This window comes from Lates calcarifer, unplaced genomic scaffold (genome assembly GCF_001640805.2).
Source record: "Lates calcarifer isolate ASB-BC8 unplaced genomic scaffold, TLL_Latcal_v3 _unitig_4589_quiver_709, whole genome shotgun sequence".
NCBI lineage: Eukaryota > Metazoa > Chordata > Actinopteri > Centropomidae > Lates > Lates calcarifer.
The window spans coordinates 90,277-111,482 of record NW_026116990.1 but is presented as its reverse complement, the minus strand read 5'-3'; the positions used below and the strand labels follow the sequence as shown (position 1 = coordinate 111,482).

At 40.3% G+C, this 21,206-nt stretch overlaps 1 protein-coding gene across 1 annotated transcript in view; it reads left to right on the top strand.

Moving 5' to 3' along the window:
- The window catches only part of trappc8 (trafficking protein particle complex subunit 8), a 35,830-nt gene that overhangs the window by 11,400 nt on the left and 3,224 nt on the right, over positions 1-21,206 (top strand). The window contains 21 exon segments of the mRNA XM_051068465.1: positions 101-251; positions 2,795-2,895; positions 3,423-3,528; positions 3,924-4,055; positions 5,329-5,553; positions 6,551-6,656; positions 7,262-7,456; positions 7,641-7,822; positions 7,934-8,008; positions 10,275-10,380; positions 12,019-12,176; positions 13,821-14,254; positions 14,806-14,962; positions 15,092-15,188; positions 16,617-16,685; positions 16,783-16,841; positions 17,166-17,252; positions 17,254-17,373; positions 17,989-18,090; positions 18,739-18,878; positions 19,799-19,888. Of these exon segments, the coding sequence (XP_050924422.1) occupies positions 101-251; positions 2,795-2,895; positions 3,423-3,528; positions 3,924-4,055; positions 5,329-5,553; positions 6,551-6,656; positions 7,262-7,456; positions 7,641-7,822; positions 7,934-8,008; positions 10,275-10,380; positions 12,019-12,176; positions 13,821-14,254; positions 14,806-14,962; positions 15,092-15,188; positions 16,617-16,685; positions 16,783-16,841; positions 17,166-17,252; positions 17,254-17,373; positions 17,989-18,090; positions 18,739-18,878; positions 19,799-19,888 (2,892 nt within the window).

The window sequence follows — 21,206 nt, the reverse complement described above, 5'->3', positions numbered from 1 at the left end:
TCATATAGGACTTCAACAGAGCTCCCATGCATTTATACATACACCATAAATTCTATATATTATAAATTGCTGGTTTGACATTTCATGTTTGTGATATCAGATATCCCCCAGAAGCCCCTGAGTTGCAGATCAGGAAGATGGCTGACCTGTGCTTCCTTGTTCAGCACTACGAGCTGGCCTACAGCTGCTATCATACCGCTAAGAAAGATTTCCTGTCAGACCAGGCCATGCTGTATGCTGCAGGAGCACTGGTGAGAACATGCTCTTTCACAATATACCTTTCTGTCTGTATGAGGACCATGTGTTGAGGGAATTACTCCAACTCCAACTCAGATCTTAAAGCTGCATTAAGGACATCTGGTCAAGTCAAGTCAAGTCAGTTTTATTTATATAGCACCAATTCACAACAGAAGTTATCTTGCAGCACTGTACGTATAGAGCAGGTCTAGACTGAACTCTTTATCTTATAAAATTTACAGAGAGAGACCCAACTGATCCCACCATGAGCAGGCACTAGGTGACTGTGGCAAGGAAAAACTTCTGGCCATCTGCCTCGACCAGTTGGGTTTAGACAGAAAGGGGGGTGGTGGGGGGATGGGGTAAGAGAAAGACAACATTGCAAATACACAGTCTAAGTCATAATGTAGTAATAATAATAATAATAATAATAATTAAAGCTGCAAGGCAGTGTTGAACAGGCCCTCGCACGCACCGCCCCTACAGGTCGTACGATGCCGTTCTGCGACTGCACGAGAATGAGTCAGAAGTCCCTTACTGTCCCCATCAGTTGGCGCTATGACTATACCTGAATATTGGCACATAGATTAACAGCAAAGGATCTAAATTCGCCATGGCGACACAGCAAGGGGGTCTCATGAAGACTAATAGGCACCATTATGATCTTTATGCTTGTCTGACAACGTTTGAAGTGAATCAGATCAACCTACTTAGATGAAACACATCATTTCAGTTCAGTTATATAGCACTAAATTATAACATACATTATCTCAAGGCACTTCAGAGTTTGATCAAGAGCCTACAATATTGTAGAGAGAAACCCAAACCAACAGCTCTCTCCATGAGCAGGCACTTGGTGCCAGTGGAGAGAAAAAAACAGACTCAGGGTAGGCAGCTGTCTGCCTCCACTGGTTGGGTTGAGATGAGAGAAATGGGAGAAAGAGGAGAAAGAGTGGGGAGAGTGGCAGAGAGAGGGAGAGACCTAGAACCGCTGCATATACTGTTGTATTCAGAATGTTGTAATGATATAGTGATATTAATAGTTGTAATGGTGTTATTAACAGCAGCAATGATAGCAGCAGAAGTTAATAATTATTAAGTTCATGATAATATGTATTATTATTATTGTTGGTGGTGGTGTTGTGACATATGGTAGTGTAGTATATGGGTATGGCGATAAAATAACGAGACTGATGCTGTAATTCAATTTTATTGAACTTAACATTTTTCAGTGTCTTTCTCCTTCAACAAACTCCTCTTCTGCATCAACACAGTGCTGCATTCAGGTCCTCCACTGATCAAAGCAGTGCAGTAGGTCTTCTCCAGTTGTCTCAGAAACTCTGTGGTTCTTTTCTTAACTTCTGACACAGACTCAGAACGTGTTCCTTTGAGAACAGATTTGATCTTAGGAAAAAGGAAAAAGTCACATGGTGCTGGATCAGGTGAACAGGGAGGGTGATCAAGCACTGGGACTTGTTTTAGGGTCAGAAACTGCTTTTCCTTTTGATCAGGAGTCAGAAGTTTTGGGACGACTTTGGCACACACTTTTGTCATCTTCAAATTTTCATGCAAAATTTGCTGAACTGTCTCTTTATCAATGGAGACCACTTCTACTATCATCTTTGTTTCGTTTGTTGAATGTTTTCAGAAGTTTTTGATGTGCATAGGCATACAGAACACTCATCGTCTTGGACATCCTCTCTGCCTTCACTAAATCTTTTGTACCATTCAAACACACGTGCACGTGACATGCAGTGTTCCCCAGACAATGTACCAAAAGATTCAGCTGCTTTGTTCAATTTCACCAAAAATTTCATGTTAATGCTCAACTTTTAAGCAAATCATTTTCTGACGCCTCAGCAAAAACACATGCACTTCAATCAGTACCCAACCTTTAACATATAACCCTCGGTGCGACTGTGAACCACATGGTTTTATCCTTATAAGCACAGTCTTGTTATTTAATAGCCATACGTCGTATGCATGGGGGGACAGAGAGAGTGGAAGAGAGAGGAAGCACTCAGTACGTCATAGTAATTCCTATAGCAGTGTTGGCATATAGCTGTATAACTAAGGGATGGTTTCGGGCTCACCTGAGACAGCGCTAACTGTGAGGTTTATCAAAGAGGAAAGCCTTAAGCCTAATCTTAAATGTAGAGGGGGTGTCTGCCTCCCAAACCCAAACTGGGAACTGTTTCCACAAGCCATTCCACTGTGCAAAGTGTTCCGTTGAGATCATAGGGTACTGTGGGGTCTTAAGGATATGATGGCGGTTGATCCTTAAGGATTTATACCTAAGAGACTGACTGATTTTTAATTCTGTTCTGGGTTTTTATGGACAGCCTATGCAGAGCATGTGAGAAATATGCATTGACCTTTTAGTTGTAAGAAGACTTTATTCGTTCTCATTTCAAAAGTCACACATCCTCACTTAAACTCCTGCATGTTAAATCCTAATTCTGATTTTATCCTCTCAATCCCCCTATTCTCTCACCCCCCCCTTTTCTGATTGCATCTGTCCATGCGTTCCTTCCATTCATCCTGCCATCTTCTGTAGGAAATGGCTGCAGTGTCAGCCTTTCTGCAAGCTGGAGCTCCCAGACCGTATCCAGCACACTACATGGACACTGCAATACAGACGTACAGAGATGTCTGCAAGTATGACCCAATTAAATTGTGTTTTTTTTTTTTCAGTCTGCTTTTGGGGATAGGTTTTTGGGCTATAGGTCCCTTTTTATGAGTCACACTTCAAGGCCCACCAAAAGTTTCTGTTTGAATATATCTGTTTTTTCATGAATTCTTTTTTTTTTTGGTTTAAATTTATTTTGTCTCCTGAGTGGTTATCCAGGAACATCTCTTTGTGTTGCCTTTGACACAAGGTTTTTGTATGGCTCACAAAAGATGTTTATCCTCAATGTGTGTTCAGTGCTCACAACTGTGACTATTGAACACTATTGACAAATAGAATAGAAAACAAATATATGTTGTTTCCAGGCTGTACCTTATCACATGCTCCCAGTTCCATCAGTAATTCATTACCTGCACTTTGTACTGTATGGTCCAGCACCTGAGCATATTTTTTCAGAAATTCCTTGTGTCTGTGGTAGGTGTCGGTATATGTAGCTTTGGTCCAGCATGTCAACATTTTTCCTCCTGGCATCACCTCTTTCTTCTGACCTCTGCAGGAACATGGTGCTGGCTGAGCGATGTGCTTTACTCAGTGCTGAGATACTCAAGAGCCAGGGAAAATACTCAGAGGCTGCAACTCTGCTCATTAAGATGACCAGTGAGGTGAGGAAACCCACATTCTTGCACAACAAACACCAGTAGTTCTAACATGCACAGGTAAAATTGTGATAATCATACTTGTGATAAATGTATTTTTTTATACCAGTGAATTACTTACTTTCACTTATTTGTTCATTACTGTATGTAATGCATTGGGAGTTTTGTAGTGTTGAGAATGAGAATTATTATATTTATATTTTTATTATATGATGGACACAAATTATTCCACAACACAGCTACAGCACAGTGTAAAAACTGATGGCTGCCATCTCAGAGATACCTGCATGCACTACAGAAAAAAGACCTGTGCACTACTTAATTCATAGAAGTAGAATTATTAAATAAAATTACAGGAAATTACAGCAATAATAAAACCTTTACTTTACTTTTTTGTCTAGGACTCAGACCTGCGTAGTGCTTTGCTGTTGGAACAGGCCGCCCACTGCTTTATTAATATGCGTAACCCCATGGTGCGCAAGTTTGCCTTCCATATGATCTTGGCTGGTCATCGTTTCAGCAAAGCGGGACAGGTGAGCCTTTCAACCATCACTAATTTATATGGTCTGACTTACCACCTCATAATAATCTATGGTTATGTTGTTGTAACCATACCATTTTAGCCAAAGTTCCACTTAACCTTTTGCATTGCAAACACTTATCAGTCTGGGTTTGTAGTTTAACATTGTATTTTGTTACAGTTACATCAGCATTTTCTGGTTAAACCGAAACACAGTTAAAATTTAGTTTAAGTTTAGTTATTGTTCCTCCATGAATTAAACTTAAAAATGATTTTGTTTTCATTTGGAAGTGCTCTGTCACCATTTTGGGGGCATTTCTTTTGCAGTGGTGGTCTAAGAGGAAACTGCTTTTTGGGCTGCAGGGGAATTTTTTATTTATTTATGCTTTATCTTTATAATACTGCAAGTGGCCACTGCTTGAAATTGGCTGCAAATATGAGGAGCAGTGCCATGGAGGCACCCAAACACTTAAATGTAGTACTCTGAGATTTGGTTAATTTGTAGTGGCTGTAGAGATTATGCATAATATGGTAAGTTATTTTGAAGTCTTATTGTACTATGTACTTGTTACACAGAACCTTATCTCTTATTATCTTGTCATCTAGGAGTAAAAATGTCAGTGTAGCTGAGTACATGTGATACTAGATTATCTTGCTTTGATCTTAGTTCTCCTTAGTGAAATCTTATAAACTATTAAGGCTTGCACACTGATTTACTGTTGATGTTAGATCAGATGCTATGTGATACAGGAACGCTGGGGTTCCTGTATCACATGCTGGGGAAGAACATAGCATAACACAAGTTACCATATAAAATATAAGATGATGCTAATAATACAGTAGTAGTAATTAAAGTATTAATTGCTAACATAGCAGTGAAACTAATAGGAGTATAAGTAATTTCTAATTATAGCAGCAGGTGTTGAGTGGAGTTGTAGGATATGAATCCATACTGAGGGGGTGTGGGGGGGTATATGAGATCTTTGAGGTATGATGGTGCCTGACCATTAAGTGAGGAGGAGGATTTTGAATTCTGTTCTGGATAGAAGATGAACACTGAGGTCAGGTCAAACTTATTTTAGCTGGAAGAGAAGATAAAGAAATATAGAATGAGTTGTGCGTTCATTGATCCAGTATGAAACCTGACTAATGCGTTGACAGATGCATCATTGTAACAAAACTCTTCTTGTAGTTCCTGTTTTCTGCTCTATGTTGGGGTTGTATTGTATACCTCACAATCTCCTCTTTCTCCTGTCCTTTGCCCTCTCTGTTGTCTCCCTCTGTAGAGGAAGCATGCACTGCGCTGTTACTGCCAAGCCATGCAGGTGTACAAGGAGAGGGGCTGGTCTTTGGCTGAAGACCATATCAACTTCACAATCGGTCGTCAGTCCTTTACACTTCGCCAACCAGAGAATGCAGTAACAGCCTTCAGACAGATCCTGACCAATGACAGCAGACAGACAGCCACACAACAGGGAGCCTTTCTCAGAGAATATCTCTATGTTTATAAGGTAACTGTAACGTTGTATGCTAAATCATTGCAGGACAGACACTACTTTGTACCAGTAATCACACATGGCTTCATTATCAAATCTCTTCTACTTAGCAGCAGCATGCATCCACCAGCTCAGATTAAAGGCCAGTTTATACTTTTGTGTTGACTTGATGCTGTAGATACTGTGTAGCCATATACCCTTCGTCATAGCCTGATGTGCACATCTCCAGAAATGCAACTTGGTTCGTCCTGGCTCGTACATGTCTCTCAGTTGTTAGACAAGCTCCGAAAACTCACCTTCCTGCCCCATTTAGTTAGGAGTCGTACACACTGTCTTCTCTGACATCTTCACTTTTCTGTGTCGCAGTAATTTGGGTAAAAGTAACTGTCATTCAAGATTTATCAGCTCCAACTCCAACATGAAGGCCATGAAGAAACTCAGCATAGTGGCAAGTCCACCACCAGCTAGTGGTGCAGAGCGACACAGACACACTAGCACACAAGTATAAAATGTAGACGACTTGTGTAGGCTACGCTGTAGGTTCTGCGTTGATGTTACGCAGAGGTCTAAACCAAGATTAAGGAAGTCAGCTAAATGTCTTACTGTAATAATCACGTGGGCCAGATTTACCCAGTGATATCACTGAATGACAATTACTGAGTAAGTCTATCAAGCAACTTAGGTACTACAATTAAAAGCTCCTATAAATCCTCTATTTCAGTTTGTTCTTTTTATGCCCTATTTATGTGCCACTGACATATCTTACATATCAGACTATCTAACATAAGCTCAGAAATGTACAGTAAGACATGAGTGAAACAGATGTGAATGCTTGAAGGCCGTACACTGTGTGAGTGTAGATGCTAGTCATCCTTTTCGTAAGACTGACAAAAGGAATCATTTTAAAAAATCTAAAATTAAAAAATATATTTATTATGACAGCACTCTGTATAGACAGATAATCAAATTAGATGAATGAATGAAATGACCAAGTTATGTGTGTGTTTTTCAGAGTGTGATAGGGGTAAATGAGGTCAGTCTTCCCCAGCTGCCTCTGCCCTGCATCCACAGCTCAGCCACAAGGGTCTACTTTGGACATGAACGCCGCCTTGCAGAAGGTAACACAATGATTAATAATATCTGATCCTTTCCAAGCTGGACTTAATCTGAACAAAAGAGTGAGAAATCCATTTGCTTTGAGTACACACTCAGCATTTTCATGCATCACAGATGTACACACACAGACTCACCGCTAAGAATCACAGATTTAGTAAGGGTTTATGTTAAGCCGACATGCACCCCTTTACATTTATCTGATGAGAATTGAATGTGTTTGTCTCATGTCTGAATAAGCACCCTGGTCACTTAAAGCCATGTCAGCAGTCCCACTAAGTACACATCACTTTAAGGCAAGAACAAAATATAGCTTTTTTCTTTGCTATTATAAATTCAATGACATACAGTAGCCAAGATCATGGAATATGTTACACTATAGATATAGAAATAGAAATAGTTATATACTGTATGTTAATACTATTCACAACATTAAAACCAATTACCAGTTTTAATGTAGTGACTGAATGGCCAGTCAGTGTACAGTAAATTGCTGTCAAGGTACCTTTGAGCTAAGGTTTACAGGGCTCCAAGGACTGAATGTCGAAGCATGTCAGAGGAAAGAAGGTTTTTATTTGAATTTTTGATTCTGTTTATCCAATACGTGCAGGGGAAAAACAGGCTGCCACCCATGTGTCCCTAGACCAGGAGTATGACCAGGATTTGGCAGCCATGTGGTGCCACCTAGAGGAGCAGCTTGTGGCTGCTGCCAACCGGGGGATTGTCCCAGCAAACTTCCAGCCCACCCAGTGCTGCCTGAACAGCCAGACAGACAACTTGCGGCATCCACTGGCTGTGGTAGAAGGTAAGAGGTGTTCAGCAGACACAGTAGCACCAGTCTATACCTAAGTGGTAAGGATCATAACCTAGAGAGTGGAACTGTGGATGTAGTCATGTGGTATGCGTCTAGACTGGGGCCACCCTTCTGGTGTCATTGTATCCTACTACCTGCTCAGTATACAGCCCTCTTTCTGTCCCTTTCTCTGCAGAGCCAATCATAGTGGAGGTGACATTCAGGAACCCGTTGAAGGTTTCTCTGGCTCTGTCCAACCTCTCACTCCTCTGGAAGTTCACTGCTGATGATGCACCTCCATCAAAGGAGAAGACGGCTGAAAAGTTGGCAGGAGAGGCCATCACCAACGAGGAGACTCTGGCTCTAGGGGTGGGCAACGTGGGCAAATTCCTTTTAGAGACTTTGTTTTTTATTCAGTTTAATGGATAGATACAAAAAACCCAAAACTAAGATTTTTATGGTCTCTTCAATACCTCTTTCCTCCTGCAGATGACACAGAAAGATGACATTGTCACAACTGAGACCATCCTAGATTTTCATTTGGGTCCAGAGGAAACCAAAATGGTAAGGTGCTCACACAACTTTCTGAAAGTAAACTGTGGAGTGTTTGACTATTAGTGGCGAGTAAGTGCAGTGTATTGATAAGAAGGCTCTAATTGTTTGCATCTTGTGATCTGCTGCAGAGACAATAATGCAAGTGTTTGACAGAATGAAGAGTGTAGATCAGCAAACTGATTTATCTACATTGTGTTTTATCAGAATCAGAGTAAGAATCAAGTAAGTTTTCACATACAAGGAATTTGTCTTGGTATATCCGTGCTAAAGAACAGAGAAAAAAAAGCAAAAAGCAAAAACTATATTTACAAGGAACATAAATATATACACAAGGAACATAAATAAACATAATTAAAATGTAAAGTGTAGAGTGCAAATGTTTGAAGGTGGCAGTGATTGTCTGGAGAGATGTGCATTAATGTAACACATAGGCATGTGTATTATTATTATTTATTTATTTCTTTATAGTTTTGTTATTTATTAACCGAAGAAGTATCAAAGCTCTAGTGACACTTTGCTGTGTGTTGTGCGCAAGTAGTTGCTATTGACTATTAAAAAAAAAAAAAATATTAAAATATAATAACTAATTATTACATAACTTAATAGAATTTCATGTAAATTCACCTCGGGGGAACCATATAACCAATTCATTAAATCAGTCTCATAAAATATACTAATTATTAATTTGGAGCCTTGGTTAATAATTAAGTTAATAACTACAGCCAAATTACCACATCAATACTTAAAAGTAAAAGTTGAAGGATCTGGAGTTCTGCAGCATAGAGGTTTGCAATACTCACTTTTGTACAACATTTAAAAGACCAGCAAAATATTCAGTGTTCAAAAAGGTTTTATTTGAACAAATACTAACTGAAATGACAAAACACAAACTCTAACCTAGTCTACCAACACTATGTACATGCGTGTATGTGTGTGTCTATGGGAAACAAGATGGCTGACTTAAGATAGGTCCTTTGTCTTAAGCTGCATGGCTCAAAACAAAGCAACTGTAAGATGGCAGAATCAAAGATGGCCTCTAGGACTGACTGCATGTCATGTGGGGGGGGGTTTCTTTAATTAAGGCCAAGTGAGAAGGTGTCAGAAAAAGAGGGACGTCAGCAAGTTGCATGCAAGACAGTGAAATGTACCTACATGTGAGAAAATACTAACAACCAGTAGCCTGACTATAAACAGACAGAACAACAGCGTTCAAGTAATTCACTGAATTAAATCAATACATACACAGGCAGTGTTGAAAAGTCCTCTGCTTAGCCAAGCAAGGTATGCAAGGTAATGTAAACTAGGCCCAATTAGTTTTTGTGTGCTGCTTACCAAGTCCTGTTGTTGCTGTTAAGGTCCAGTAAACAGCAGTTGTCCTGGCTGCTGTGGTTTCAGTGTTGTTGAGGAGATCAGTTCCTTTGTTCTCCTTGCAAAGTCAGTTGGTTGATGCTAACTATGTGATGTGGCTCCTTTTTGTTGATGAACCCAGCTGGCAGACCTCCTGTCGTACCTGCTGGTGTTTGATCTTAAATCCTTTGGTAGGCTCTTGCATCACTGCCAAAGTTCAGTCCAGTTCAGGCCTCATGGAGGTCAGAGAGCAGAAGTGAGAGAGACATGACTTCTCTCTTGAGGAGTCGGCTGAGAGTGGAAGTATGTGGAAAGGAGCTGAAAAAGAGAGAGAGAGAAGGGTGCTTCTCCTTTTTGTATGGCCTGGTTACATGAAGATCATGGCCATGCAGTGACCCATTGCAACTAAAGTTGGAGATTTCACACTTAGGTGTGAAATGGTGAAGGACGCTGGGAGACTGAGTTCAGTGGCTCTCCTTTGTTTGTAAAACAAAAGGAGCCATTTGGTCTTATCCTCCCCTAACCCTAACATTCAACAATAGAAACTGACTGACCTCTAGAAGCTTAAGGTGAGGCTCAGTTTTATTTTGACCACATGAAAATACCTTAAAATGTAATGATCTATCCTTTTACTCTGCTTTCACAACAATACTTAGCCTGACTTAGTTTTTTGTTCTGCACATGCTCATTTGTAAAAAGCCACATAGAAACGAGTTTACATGTATTAGCAGGGGAAATCAGGTTCTAATCGAAATAAATGCCAAAAATTTGCACAAAAAGGCATAAAGACCATTGAAATATCTGTGAAATGTTACATTTTCTTTTAAAGCTGTAGTAAATAATAATTGAAACTGTACTTCCTTTGGCTCATGAGAGGCGGACAAATATATAGATATGTTGTAACAGTCATCATGACCTTTTATCTCAGGCCCGACTCAGGCTGCTGCCACACAGAACTGGACAGCTGAACATTGTCGGTGTGGTGTACAACCTGGCTGAAGCCTCCTCTGGAGAGATGGCTCTCAACTCTGATGGTAATGTGCCAAGTCTCAGCTTTAATTTGAGTAGGTTTACATCAACAGAAGGGACTATTCTGGAGATATAGCACTTTCAACACACAGTGCCCAAAGTTGCAGGTTTTAAAAGTAATTGAACAGATATACACTATGTCAAAGAAAAGATTGCATTTAATGTTTTGTGAAAATCATTTGCTGTTAATGTCTTAAGTCTTTGACCCGTAGACATCACTAGATGCTACCTTACCTGTGGTGCTCTCACAGGCCTACAGCCATCACAGGTCTTCAGCAAGTGGAATACATGCTCAGTTGGATTGAGATCAGGTGATTGACTGCCAGTCTGCCAGTCAAGGATATTCCACCTCTTTATCCTGAAAAGCTCTTTGGTTTGTCTGGCTGTATGTTGAGGATTTTTGTCCTGTTGAATGATGAAATGTCATCCAATCTGAATCTGAGCACACAGTAAGCTCCTGTAGGTTGACTCTAGTTTCATCAGCTCATAGAACTTTGTTCCAGAACCAGTTTCTTTTGTATGTTTTTGCAAACTGCAACCTGACCAAGTTTTCTCTTGGTCATTGCTACAGAAATATGTACACCTACATCTTGGAGAGCATTCTTGGCTTGCTGTGCATCTATAAAGGGGTATTATGTGAGTGATTTTCCAGTTACTTATGACTGGAGCTCCTCAGTCCACCAACTCATTTGTGAGGTTTTCCTGTGCATACCTGCTGTTTTAGACTGTTGGTTTTGGCAAACCAACTACCTGTCATATCTCTGTGACACATCTGATAGATAGCTTTATTAAGCGTCATGATTATCTTCTCTTCTCCTGTTGCTTTCTGCAGGTATTTCAGAGAGCTCTAGAGTCTGGTTCTGTGATAGCAAATAATAATAATGATAGTAATAATAATAATTCTGTTCTGACCCAGCCTGGCAAGAGGTAGAGGCCACCCAGAGCCTTGATCAGCACTAGTTTCTTTACATCAAAAGGGAAGTTTTTTCTTGCCATGGTCACCAAGTGCTTGCTCAGAGGAGAATGTTGGGTCTGTAAATAATTTATTGTAGAATCTATACCTGTTCTATATGAATAGTACCCCGAGATAACTTAATAAATTGAATTGACTTCACTTGCATGGTCATCTCTGTACTTCTCATATTGACATGGTGACTGCACCTCAGTCTAAAAGGTAACTCTCACTTCAGTCGACTCAGAGCTATATATAACCTCTTTTGTATATGAACTAACATTGAAATGGCACATCATTGGCCAAAAGACATTTAGTTGCCAAATATCCAGTTACTTTTGAACCCTTGCAGCTTGTGCATTAGTTGAGGTATATGTTTCACACATTTCTTTCAATATTGATGTAAACCAACTCAAATTTAAGCAGACATGGTCCTTTTAATATAGTATCCATTCTTTTATTTCAAATTCAGTGCACTGAAGAGCAACATATCACTGTACAAATACTTCCAGTCTTGTTTGTATGTGAATTGTACTGCATTTGCATTTTTTGTTCTTTTTTTAAAAAAAATCTTTCTTTTCTGTCTGGTAATATTTTACCAGAAAATAAAAATCTCAATGACAAATAATTCAGGATGTTTTGTGTTTCGCTGCCACACTAACGCACAATGTGGATTTCCTCGTGCTGTCAGGCCAGCAGACAGTGGATTTGATGGTGGTTCGTGGAAAACAGGACCTGATGATCCGGGGCCCACGACTCAACCAGACCAAAGAGGACAAAATGTTGGTTCGACATGGTCCTGATCGGCGTCTGGATCCCATCATTACACCATCTATGCCCCTGATGGAGGTAGCACTGACTCTGATGTCAGTTTTTTATTGCCTCCAAACCCAATCTGAGTTATTTAATTTTGAGTATTTGCTGATACTGTCACTAAATGCTATTTACTTATGATATTTTCCTACAAAATACAACTGTCCAGTGCACACTTTGCCTGCTTTACAATAAGGAATGTTTTTTTCTGTTCGCTGATCGTTTCTACACTAAGAAAATTAAGAATGCATCCCAGCTCTCCTTTAATGGTGTCTCTGATAGGCGCTGGAGTTGATTCAGCAATGGGATGTCTATGAGATTACTAATCTCAGGAAAGAAATAGTGATACAGTGATCCTGATTCCAAAACATTTATAGTATTGTAGTTTTAGGCACTAAAGTAAAGTGACGATGCTTTCAAGAATGATGCCAGTTTTATTTCTTATTTAAATTCATACAATATGGGGTGGAACGGTGGTGCAGTGGTTCGAGCCCCAGTTCACCCCGGGCCTCTTCTGTGTGGAGTTTCCATGTTGTCCCTGTTCCTGTGTGGGTTCTCTCTGGGTTCTCCAGCTTCCTCCCACAGTCCAAACACATGCAGGTTAACTGGTGACTCCAGCCCCCCAGCAACCCTTATGGATAAGTGGTATAGATAATGGATGGAATTTCATACAAATTGCAAACCAAGCCAAAAGCATTGAGACGTAAAGCTAAATAACCCCGTCTCTCTAACTTCATATTTAGTTTACAGATATGAGAGTGATAGCCACGTTCTCATCTTTTCTCAACATATCACAAGAAAGCAAATGAGTGTACTTCCCATATTGAACTATTAACCATTGTTTTTTTTTCTATTAATGTACATTAAAATACAAAACTACCACACTTTATTATCATCTACTTGAGTTGTGCTATTGAAACTACAACTACATCTCACAAAATCAATTACCTCCTGAATAGCATCACAAGGCCAACTATTAAAATGTATAAGTCGTATGTTATATTGCATTTTTTAAAGAGCAGATGTACCAGTGCTTTGCTACAAAAGACAAAGCAGTAGTCATATAATACAGACATAAAAGGAGGCACTAGTAATCATAAGTAGTAATAAAAACAAAAAAGTAAATACATAAATAAATACAGACAGAGGCAAGTCGAAACACAAGCTGCTTTTTAAAGGTGTCCACAGTATCCAACAAATCCAGTGAGAGAATTCTGAAGTTGAGGACTACAGTTTCAAAGTCTTAGTTTTGTTTAGCTTAAATGCCTAGAGAGAGGAGCAAACAACAAACCCTGACTACAAAACCTCAGAGACCCACTGGCAATGTAGGTGTGCAGTAGATCTCTAATGCAGGGCAGGTGTCTGAGCATGCAGTGCTTTAAAAGTGAACACAAGAAGCTTGAATTGGATCTAAATTTGAAGGGAAAGACTTCCAGATCTTCACCACATTTGACCTAAAAAGCAGTTCAGTTATGGCATGCAACATTTTTAATAAACATGAAAATTATTTTCAAGATTCAAAATTGTTTTCTGTTCATCATCATCTTCCTCTGGACTTCTTAAAAATTCTTCTGTGCGTCACCAAAAAAATGCAAAAAAAAAAAATAAATATAAAAGTAATGCAGTTATGCCAGTGCTGCCTGTAAATTTAACCTGTGTGTGTGTTTGTGTGTGTGTCAGGTGTTCTTCCTACAGTTTCCCACTGCTCTGCTGTGTGGTGAGATCAGGAAGGCCTACGTTGAATTCTGTAATGTCAGCAGCGTTGCTCTCTGCAGCCTGCGAGTGGCGTCCACACACCCCGATTTTTTCACCTTTGGCAGCAAGGCCACTACACCCCTTACGCCGCTCAGCCCGACCTCAGCTGAAAACTGCTCAGCCTATAAAACTTTGGCCACGACCCCCCAGCCAGGCTCAGTGGCATCTGAGATTTTGGTTTCAGCTGAGGATTTCAGCCAGCTGTCCAGTGTGATGGAGATCCCAATAGATGGCAACATGCTGCAACCAGGGAAGTCCATCCAGCTGCCTCTCTGGCTCAGAGGACCAGACCAGGAGGGAGTCCATGAAATCAACTTCCTGTTCTACTATGAGAGCACACAGAAAGGAAACAAACTCAGGTAAAAAAAAATAAATACGTGAAATTGGCTTGAAGGCATTTGTAATAAGATCTGTAGGTACAAACCACTTATCTTAACAACAATATGGGCAACTTATATCACAAAGGAGAAGCTCCTATGACATCAGTATGGCACATGTTTATCTGAATGTTAATACTTCATCAAACGATGTACAGCTTATCAATCATATAGTCCATTTCAACTGCAGGTAGCAGGGGCCCAGAACTCAAGAACTGCATCTGTTCTTCAACTTGCGTGGAGAACAGTACTGTGTGCCACTAGCATCAATTAGGAAAAGGTTCCTGACATCTCTTGTGGTGTGTTGTGACATTAGAATTCAAATATTTTTGTCTTGCTCCCCATAAATTTATGCCAAAGGAATGAAATGTAATATAACAGTTATATTATCAAATAATTAATGATATAAAGGCATAAGCTGAGGTCTCTCCATTGACATTGCACTAATCTAGCAATGAGTGCAGTTCAGACTGCTGGTCATGTGTAGACAACCCATCTCCATAATCTCATACTTTTTCTCTCTTTATGTGAAGTCATCGGGTGTTACGTCACACAGTGTTTATCTGTGCCAGTCGATCTCTGAGTGTGCAGGCATCGGCCTCTCGCAGCAGTGTCCCTCCACATCACAGCCTGGATGACAAAGGCCATGGTGGAACGCTGGTCTTCATTGATGTGGAGAACATCAATACGGTGAGACATACAGCATGCTGCACACCTTCAGTACACACTTAAATGATGTAGTTTTTTATTTTTGCTGTCAAGTTAAACCGTCTATCATTACTCAAACTTTGTCTTAATTTTCCCCCTCTTGGCTCTCAGAGTGAGTCTGGTGTGCGTGAGTTCCACATTGTCCAGGTGTCCAGCAGCAGTCAACACTGGCGCCTCCACAAATGCATCAACCCAGCCAGGGATAAAGGTGAGTGTGACACACTGAGTCACCTGTGCTCCATCTCATCCATGGTCTTTTTCAATATGTCCTTTTACTCTTTGTGGACAGCTATTTGTAACTGCATAAGGGCTGAACACAGCTACAGTGCATTTGGAAAGTGTTCAGACGCCTTCACTTTCTCACATTTTGTAATGTTGCAGCCTTCTGTAAAAAAAAATCCTTCCATTTCTCTTGATCATCTTTAGATGTTTTTTACTCCTTGACTGGAGTCCACCTGTCGTAAATTCAACTCATTGGACATGATTTGGAAAGACACACACCTGTCTATATAAGGTCTCATAGTTGACAATTCATATCATAGCAAAAACCAGGCCATGAGTTTGAAGGAACTGTCTGCAGAGCTCAGAGACAGGATTGTGTCGAGGCACAGATCTGGGGAGGGCTACAAAAAACTTGCTGCTGCCCTGAAGGTTCCTAAGAGCACAGTGGCCTCTTCACTTCATTCTCAAGTGAAAGAAATTTGGAACAACTAGGACTCTTCACAGAGCTGGCCATCTGGCCAGCTGAGCAACTGGGGGACACTGCCTTGGTAATAGAGGTGATGGTCTCTCTGGCTCAGCTCCTGAGACCCTGTGTGGAGATAGGAGAAACTTTCAGAAGGACAACCATCACTACAGCACTCCACCAATCTGGGCTTTATGGTAGACTGGCCAGACAGAAGCCTCTCCTCAGTGAAAAACACATGAAAGCCCACTTGGAGTTTGCAAAAAAAAAGAAGCACCTGAAGAGCCCTAAGACTGTGAGAAACAAGATTCTCTGGTCTCATGAAACCAAGACTGAACTGTTTGGCATCAGCTCTAAGTGTCATCTCAAACAGCAGGCCAGGCTCCTCTCGAAGTGTCTCTCATCTCCACACAGGATCTCAATCAACCATTCTTGACTTTAAGTCTAAGATCTCTTTTGAGAGGCATGTTTCACACAAGCAGATGCTTCTTGTGGGCAGAAAACTAAAAACCAAAACTCTAACGCACTCCTCCAATCTGGTTTCATTAAGTGGATTCCAGTTTTGCGTTGATATCATTAGCTGAAGGGCTCACATACTTTTTCCAGCCTTCACTGTGAATTTTTGAATGATGCTTTCATTATTGGCAGGAACAATACAATGCTTTGTGTGCTATTAGTGTAAATAGATTGTGTTTAGTTATTAATTGTAACTTGGTTAAAGATTTGACCGTATCTTAAAAATCTCAACAAATTTATACATAAATGATCTAAAGGGTTTGCTTACTTTTTCTTGCCACTGTATTGACCATTGGAGCATTACTGCTACATTTAACACAAAAGATTTTGTCCATTATTCTGTCTAAGCAGAGCTTAGTGTGAGGTTCTCTCTAAGACAAACCTGTTTGTCAGTATCAATCACCACTTCTGTCTGTCTGCCCTCTTCACTTCCAGACTGTAAACTCACCAGCAGAGAAAGAGCCAAGCTGTGTTTCAGGGCCACACAATGCAAGCCGCTCCAAGGTAAATCATACAGAAAAGCAAACCACATCAGCCTGCTTTGATTAGATGTACAGTTCTCAATAAGCACAGATTTGCCTGTTTTATCTGTCATTTCTAGCTTCCTCGGATGCTGTAGAGAAATACATTTTTGCAGACCTGAATCTGGGAAATGAACGGGTAAATTTAAAGCATATGTTGACATTAGTGGACATATGTTCTCGTTTCTATTACAGTTGTAATTTATTTTACCCTAGGATGATAGGGGTGTTTCTTTTAGTTGCAAATGTAATTAAGGAGACTGATGTGACACAACAACAAATCCACATAGTAAAACTTACCAGGGCAGTATGTAAGCATGTAGGGGAAACAGACATGAGAAGATGATGAAACGTGTAACAGAGCTGGTATGGAAGTCATGTTTGGTGTACTTCTTTCTGTGTATTTTCTGCTCCCTATTCTTCCTCTGCCTGCCCCTCACCTCTTACTGCTGTCTTGGTACAGATCATCAGTTCCTCCACACCCTGTGGAGATTTCTTCTTCCGTTGCTGTCTGACCTCAGAGTCTCAGCGAGTGGATGTGGCATCATCCAGGACATCCATCCAGTAGCAAGAGTCAGGGGTCTGTCCCATCTGAGGACAGAGCCTCTGACATCACCAGCATTGTCAAGAAGTGTAATGAGCTGGACCTCAACATAATTGTCATTTGGAAGGTACATGTAACACACCCAGATGATAACCAACTCTTGACAGATTTCAGGCACAGGTCAGAGAGAGCATGAATATGATTCATAATTTAACACATCAGAGCACATAATAAGACTCAATGATTGATATTTTTATTGAAATTGCAAAACCAATTTTTTTATTCAAACGTAAATTTGTTGCAGCTTCTCAAATTTTACCTACAGTAGCTGTTACCAGCTAAAATGATGTTTCTGTCCCCATTGTAATTAGCATGTTTTTACTATCCTAACACTTAGATCATCAGGAGCAAAATGTTACGAGCTTTGACTTCACACCCTTTGTGTTTGTCTTATTTATTATTTTCCTCATACGGGCAAACCAAGCAGAGGTGGTGATGTACAGATGTAGCTTATGCTCATTATCCATGAGGAATTTATCCATTAAGTCAAATCTTGTATTAAATTTTTGGTCACTGTAAAAAACACACTATGAAAGTTCTGCTAACCAGTGCAGCATTATAGACATAGGGCCCCTGTGCCTGACTGTTTAACACATGAACTACGTTTTGATATTTTGTTCACAGTTATAAATGTATTTTAATCATTTTATTGAAACACTTTGTGTTTTGTTGGCCTGTACAGGCCTATGTGGTTGAGGACAACAAACAGCTGATCCTAGAGGGCCAGCTCCATGTGGCACTGCAGACCATCGGCAAAGAGGCCACGTCACTGACTCCCAAAGAGGTTAGTAGGCACACACACCCTCTCTGCAACTCAGCAAAGATGCTTTAACGGTATAATATGCAGGATTTCCCTTTAAAAAAATAATAATCAACACACTATGTAAAGTTATCTGCAGACCCTTTGCAGTGGTGTAAGTACTTGCAGTTGTCTCATCGTGTATCATGCAGGACTATCAGGATATTACTACTTCATTATCACATTTTAATCCAACTATCCTATGATGCTGGTCTACCAGGGGCTTGGGGGTGTTGTTGTTTTGGACCACCATGATGCTATAATTTAAAACATGGCCCCAAAGTATATATATTTTTACACTTTATTTGCTTTTACATTTTACTCAAGTAACCAGTGGTTGACCTTCAACTCAATAGACGTTTCTTAGTGCATGTGTAGAGACACACAGAGCTGCTGTTCTGCTAACATGCTGCTCATGGTACACCTCCTCTGTAGACTGGTGTCACGCTTGGAGTTACACAACCAGACAAATACTAATCTAGCCATACCCACAGGGCAGTGAAATGTTCAAAATAACACAGAGGCAGCTTTAGGCTCTAAAGCTTCATATCTCATAACGTGGATTGTCCTGAAAAGAGATGATGTCAGAGTGTTGAGTACGTCTGTGTGTGTTTTTCTGTGTTTTTGTTTCAGGAAGCTCAGGAGATGGTGCTTCTCAAGTTTAAATCAGAGCTGCCTCTTCCAGTCGTCCTGCCTTCTGCAGAGCTGTCTCAGCTCATCAAAACCAACCTACACTACCCCGAGACCTACACACATCCCTTTGTCCAGGATAGGTGAGACACACACAGCACACAAAAACACACACACAAACTCAGACTTTTTGTGTGATTGAAAGCTTTTAAGTTGGCAGTGGATTAAAATAAGGCAAAATATATGATACAGCCAGATTTCATGATGACCAATATATCAGTGATGGTTAGGAGATGCTACCTACAGAGGTGAGAGTTACACAATGGAGAGTACCTATATTGGCGTGTGGTGAAGGATGACTGCAGGATGACAGTCCAGTTTGTAGATGGTCTCCCACAGCGCAGACAGGGCTCCATCATGCAAGTCAGTTGGCAGCATGATGAAAAACAGCACTTGTTGTTAAGATAGTGTTGGTGATCCCACACCACTCAGGCTGTTTATGTTTATGTTGTTGCCGAGGCAACCAAAGTGTTTGTAGAGGAGCGAGAGAGGGGGACTAGATCTCTGTTGTTGATGGCTCAGTGATGGGTGGCCTGGTTTGTTTTGCTAGATGAACCAAGGGGCTCTTAAGGCACAGGCTGTTTGCTGTTTCACCACCCCATCTGCAGTTCTTTAGTTCAGCTTATAGAGTTCTGTCAAAAATTTGACATCAAACAAGTTATAGTTTTGGGTTGAAGAAACAGTCTTGGAGTCTCTGTTACTGAACCAGTTAAGCCGGACTCTTAAAAAAGGGATCGGCTGTGCCAGTTATTAGTGTGTATGATTAGCAACTTGATATTGAGGTAGTGAAACATATTTCTATGTCTCTCACATAGTAATAACTGAAGAGTAGTGGTATATTTTCCTAACTAATCCCAACTACTTTCTAAACCACTTTGTCTGATTAAAATGTTTCAAGTCCCTGTGCAGTATATACATCTGACATGCATTAGAATAAAGCGTTCCATGGCTTTAAGATAGCAGAGGATCTGGTCAGTGAAGCTTGTTTACTCTCTGTCTCCAGTCTCTGCCTGGTACCAGTTACTCTGAGTCTGTCCAACTGTTCGTTGGCTCAAGTTGATGTCATCATTGACTTGCGGCACAAAAGCACCAGGTAAGGTTCTTGATTGATGATGTTTTATATGTATGACTTCTCCTCACACAATTCCACTGTAAGATCTGGGGATTAGTCCCCAAGTTCAGCAAAAGCTTATACTGAGTTAGACAAATCATGGAAGACATCTCTACACAGCCAGTATGGAGAGGAGGCAGCCGGTAGGTATTTCAGTGTGTATATAAATCTAAACTTGGGCTGTCCAGTGATTTAGTATTATACCTCTATGAAGTGCAGGGACTTGCTAGAGACGATGGGGAAGAAATGGTGAAAATCTGTGCTGCAGAGGCCAATATGTCCTTACTTTTAGTCCATGTATGGATGTATGAGTGAAATTTCCATAATGCAAGTCGATTGCATCTTAATTTGACCCTCCTAGCTGTAAACGCCCACATCTTTCAGACTCCACCCATCCAGGTTTTAATTCTGGTATAAATTTGTAATCTCTAAGCCCAAGGATGAGAAAACACTCATCACTGTGATGTCATTGAGTTATTTTCTCATATTTGACCAAGTTCCTCCAGAGCCACATAAGACATTACAGTAAATCCCATTGTAGTAATTGTTGGAGTGCCCTTTTAAAACAACAGCTCATCTCAAAACAAACTTTACTTCCTAAAAAGTTGTCACATATACAGTAAGTTATCACAGTTAACTCTGGAGACTTGCTGCTTTCCCCCCTTCATTTCCCTTTCTTTTTTAATACAACTGATATGTGTTTCAGTCAGAGGAATAACTGACAATAACAGAGCTCCAAATTAAAACTTTCAATTTGAATATACCCTGTAAGGTCCCACTGAGATTCTAAATCTCATTTTCAAGAGAGACCTGGCTGAGACACATGCATCAATAACATACAGATGGGTTGCAAATTAAAGGAAAAAGCAGAACAATTATTGGAGAAACCTCAATCAATAAGGCATGAGGACTCACTGGATGGTTTGATGAGGGTGAAAATTATGCGAGTCAAATGCAGTGACCTTTGCAGTCATCAGATCAGACTGATGTGTTTGACAGTGTGCTGCATCACCATCATTTTAACACCAAATGAGGGAGTATCTTTTAGAAGAATGGTGTTCCATCCCTCCAGTAGAGTTTCAGAACCTTGTAGAGTCAATTTGAAGCTGCTCCGGTGGCATGTGGTGGCCTAACACCTTACTAAGACACTTATGTTGTTTTTTCCTTCAGTTTGTCACATGTATGTACAGTACATTCAGAAAGTATGTTTGTCACATTTTGTAATGTTGCAGCCTTATGCTAAAATTTAAAAATGATAATCAATCTACAATCAATAATACATAATGACATAGCAAAAATT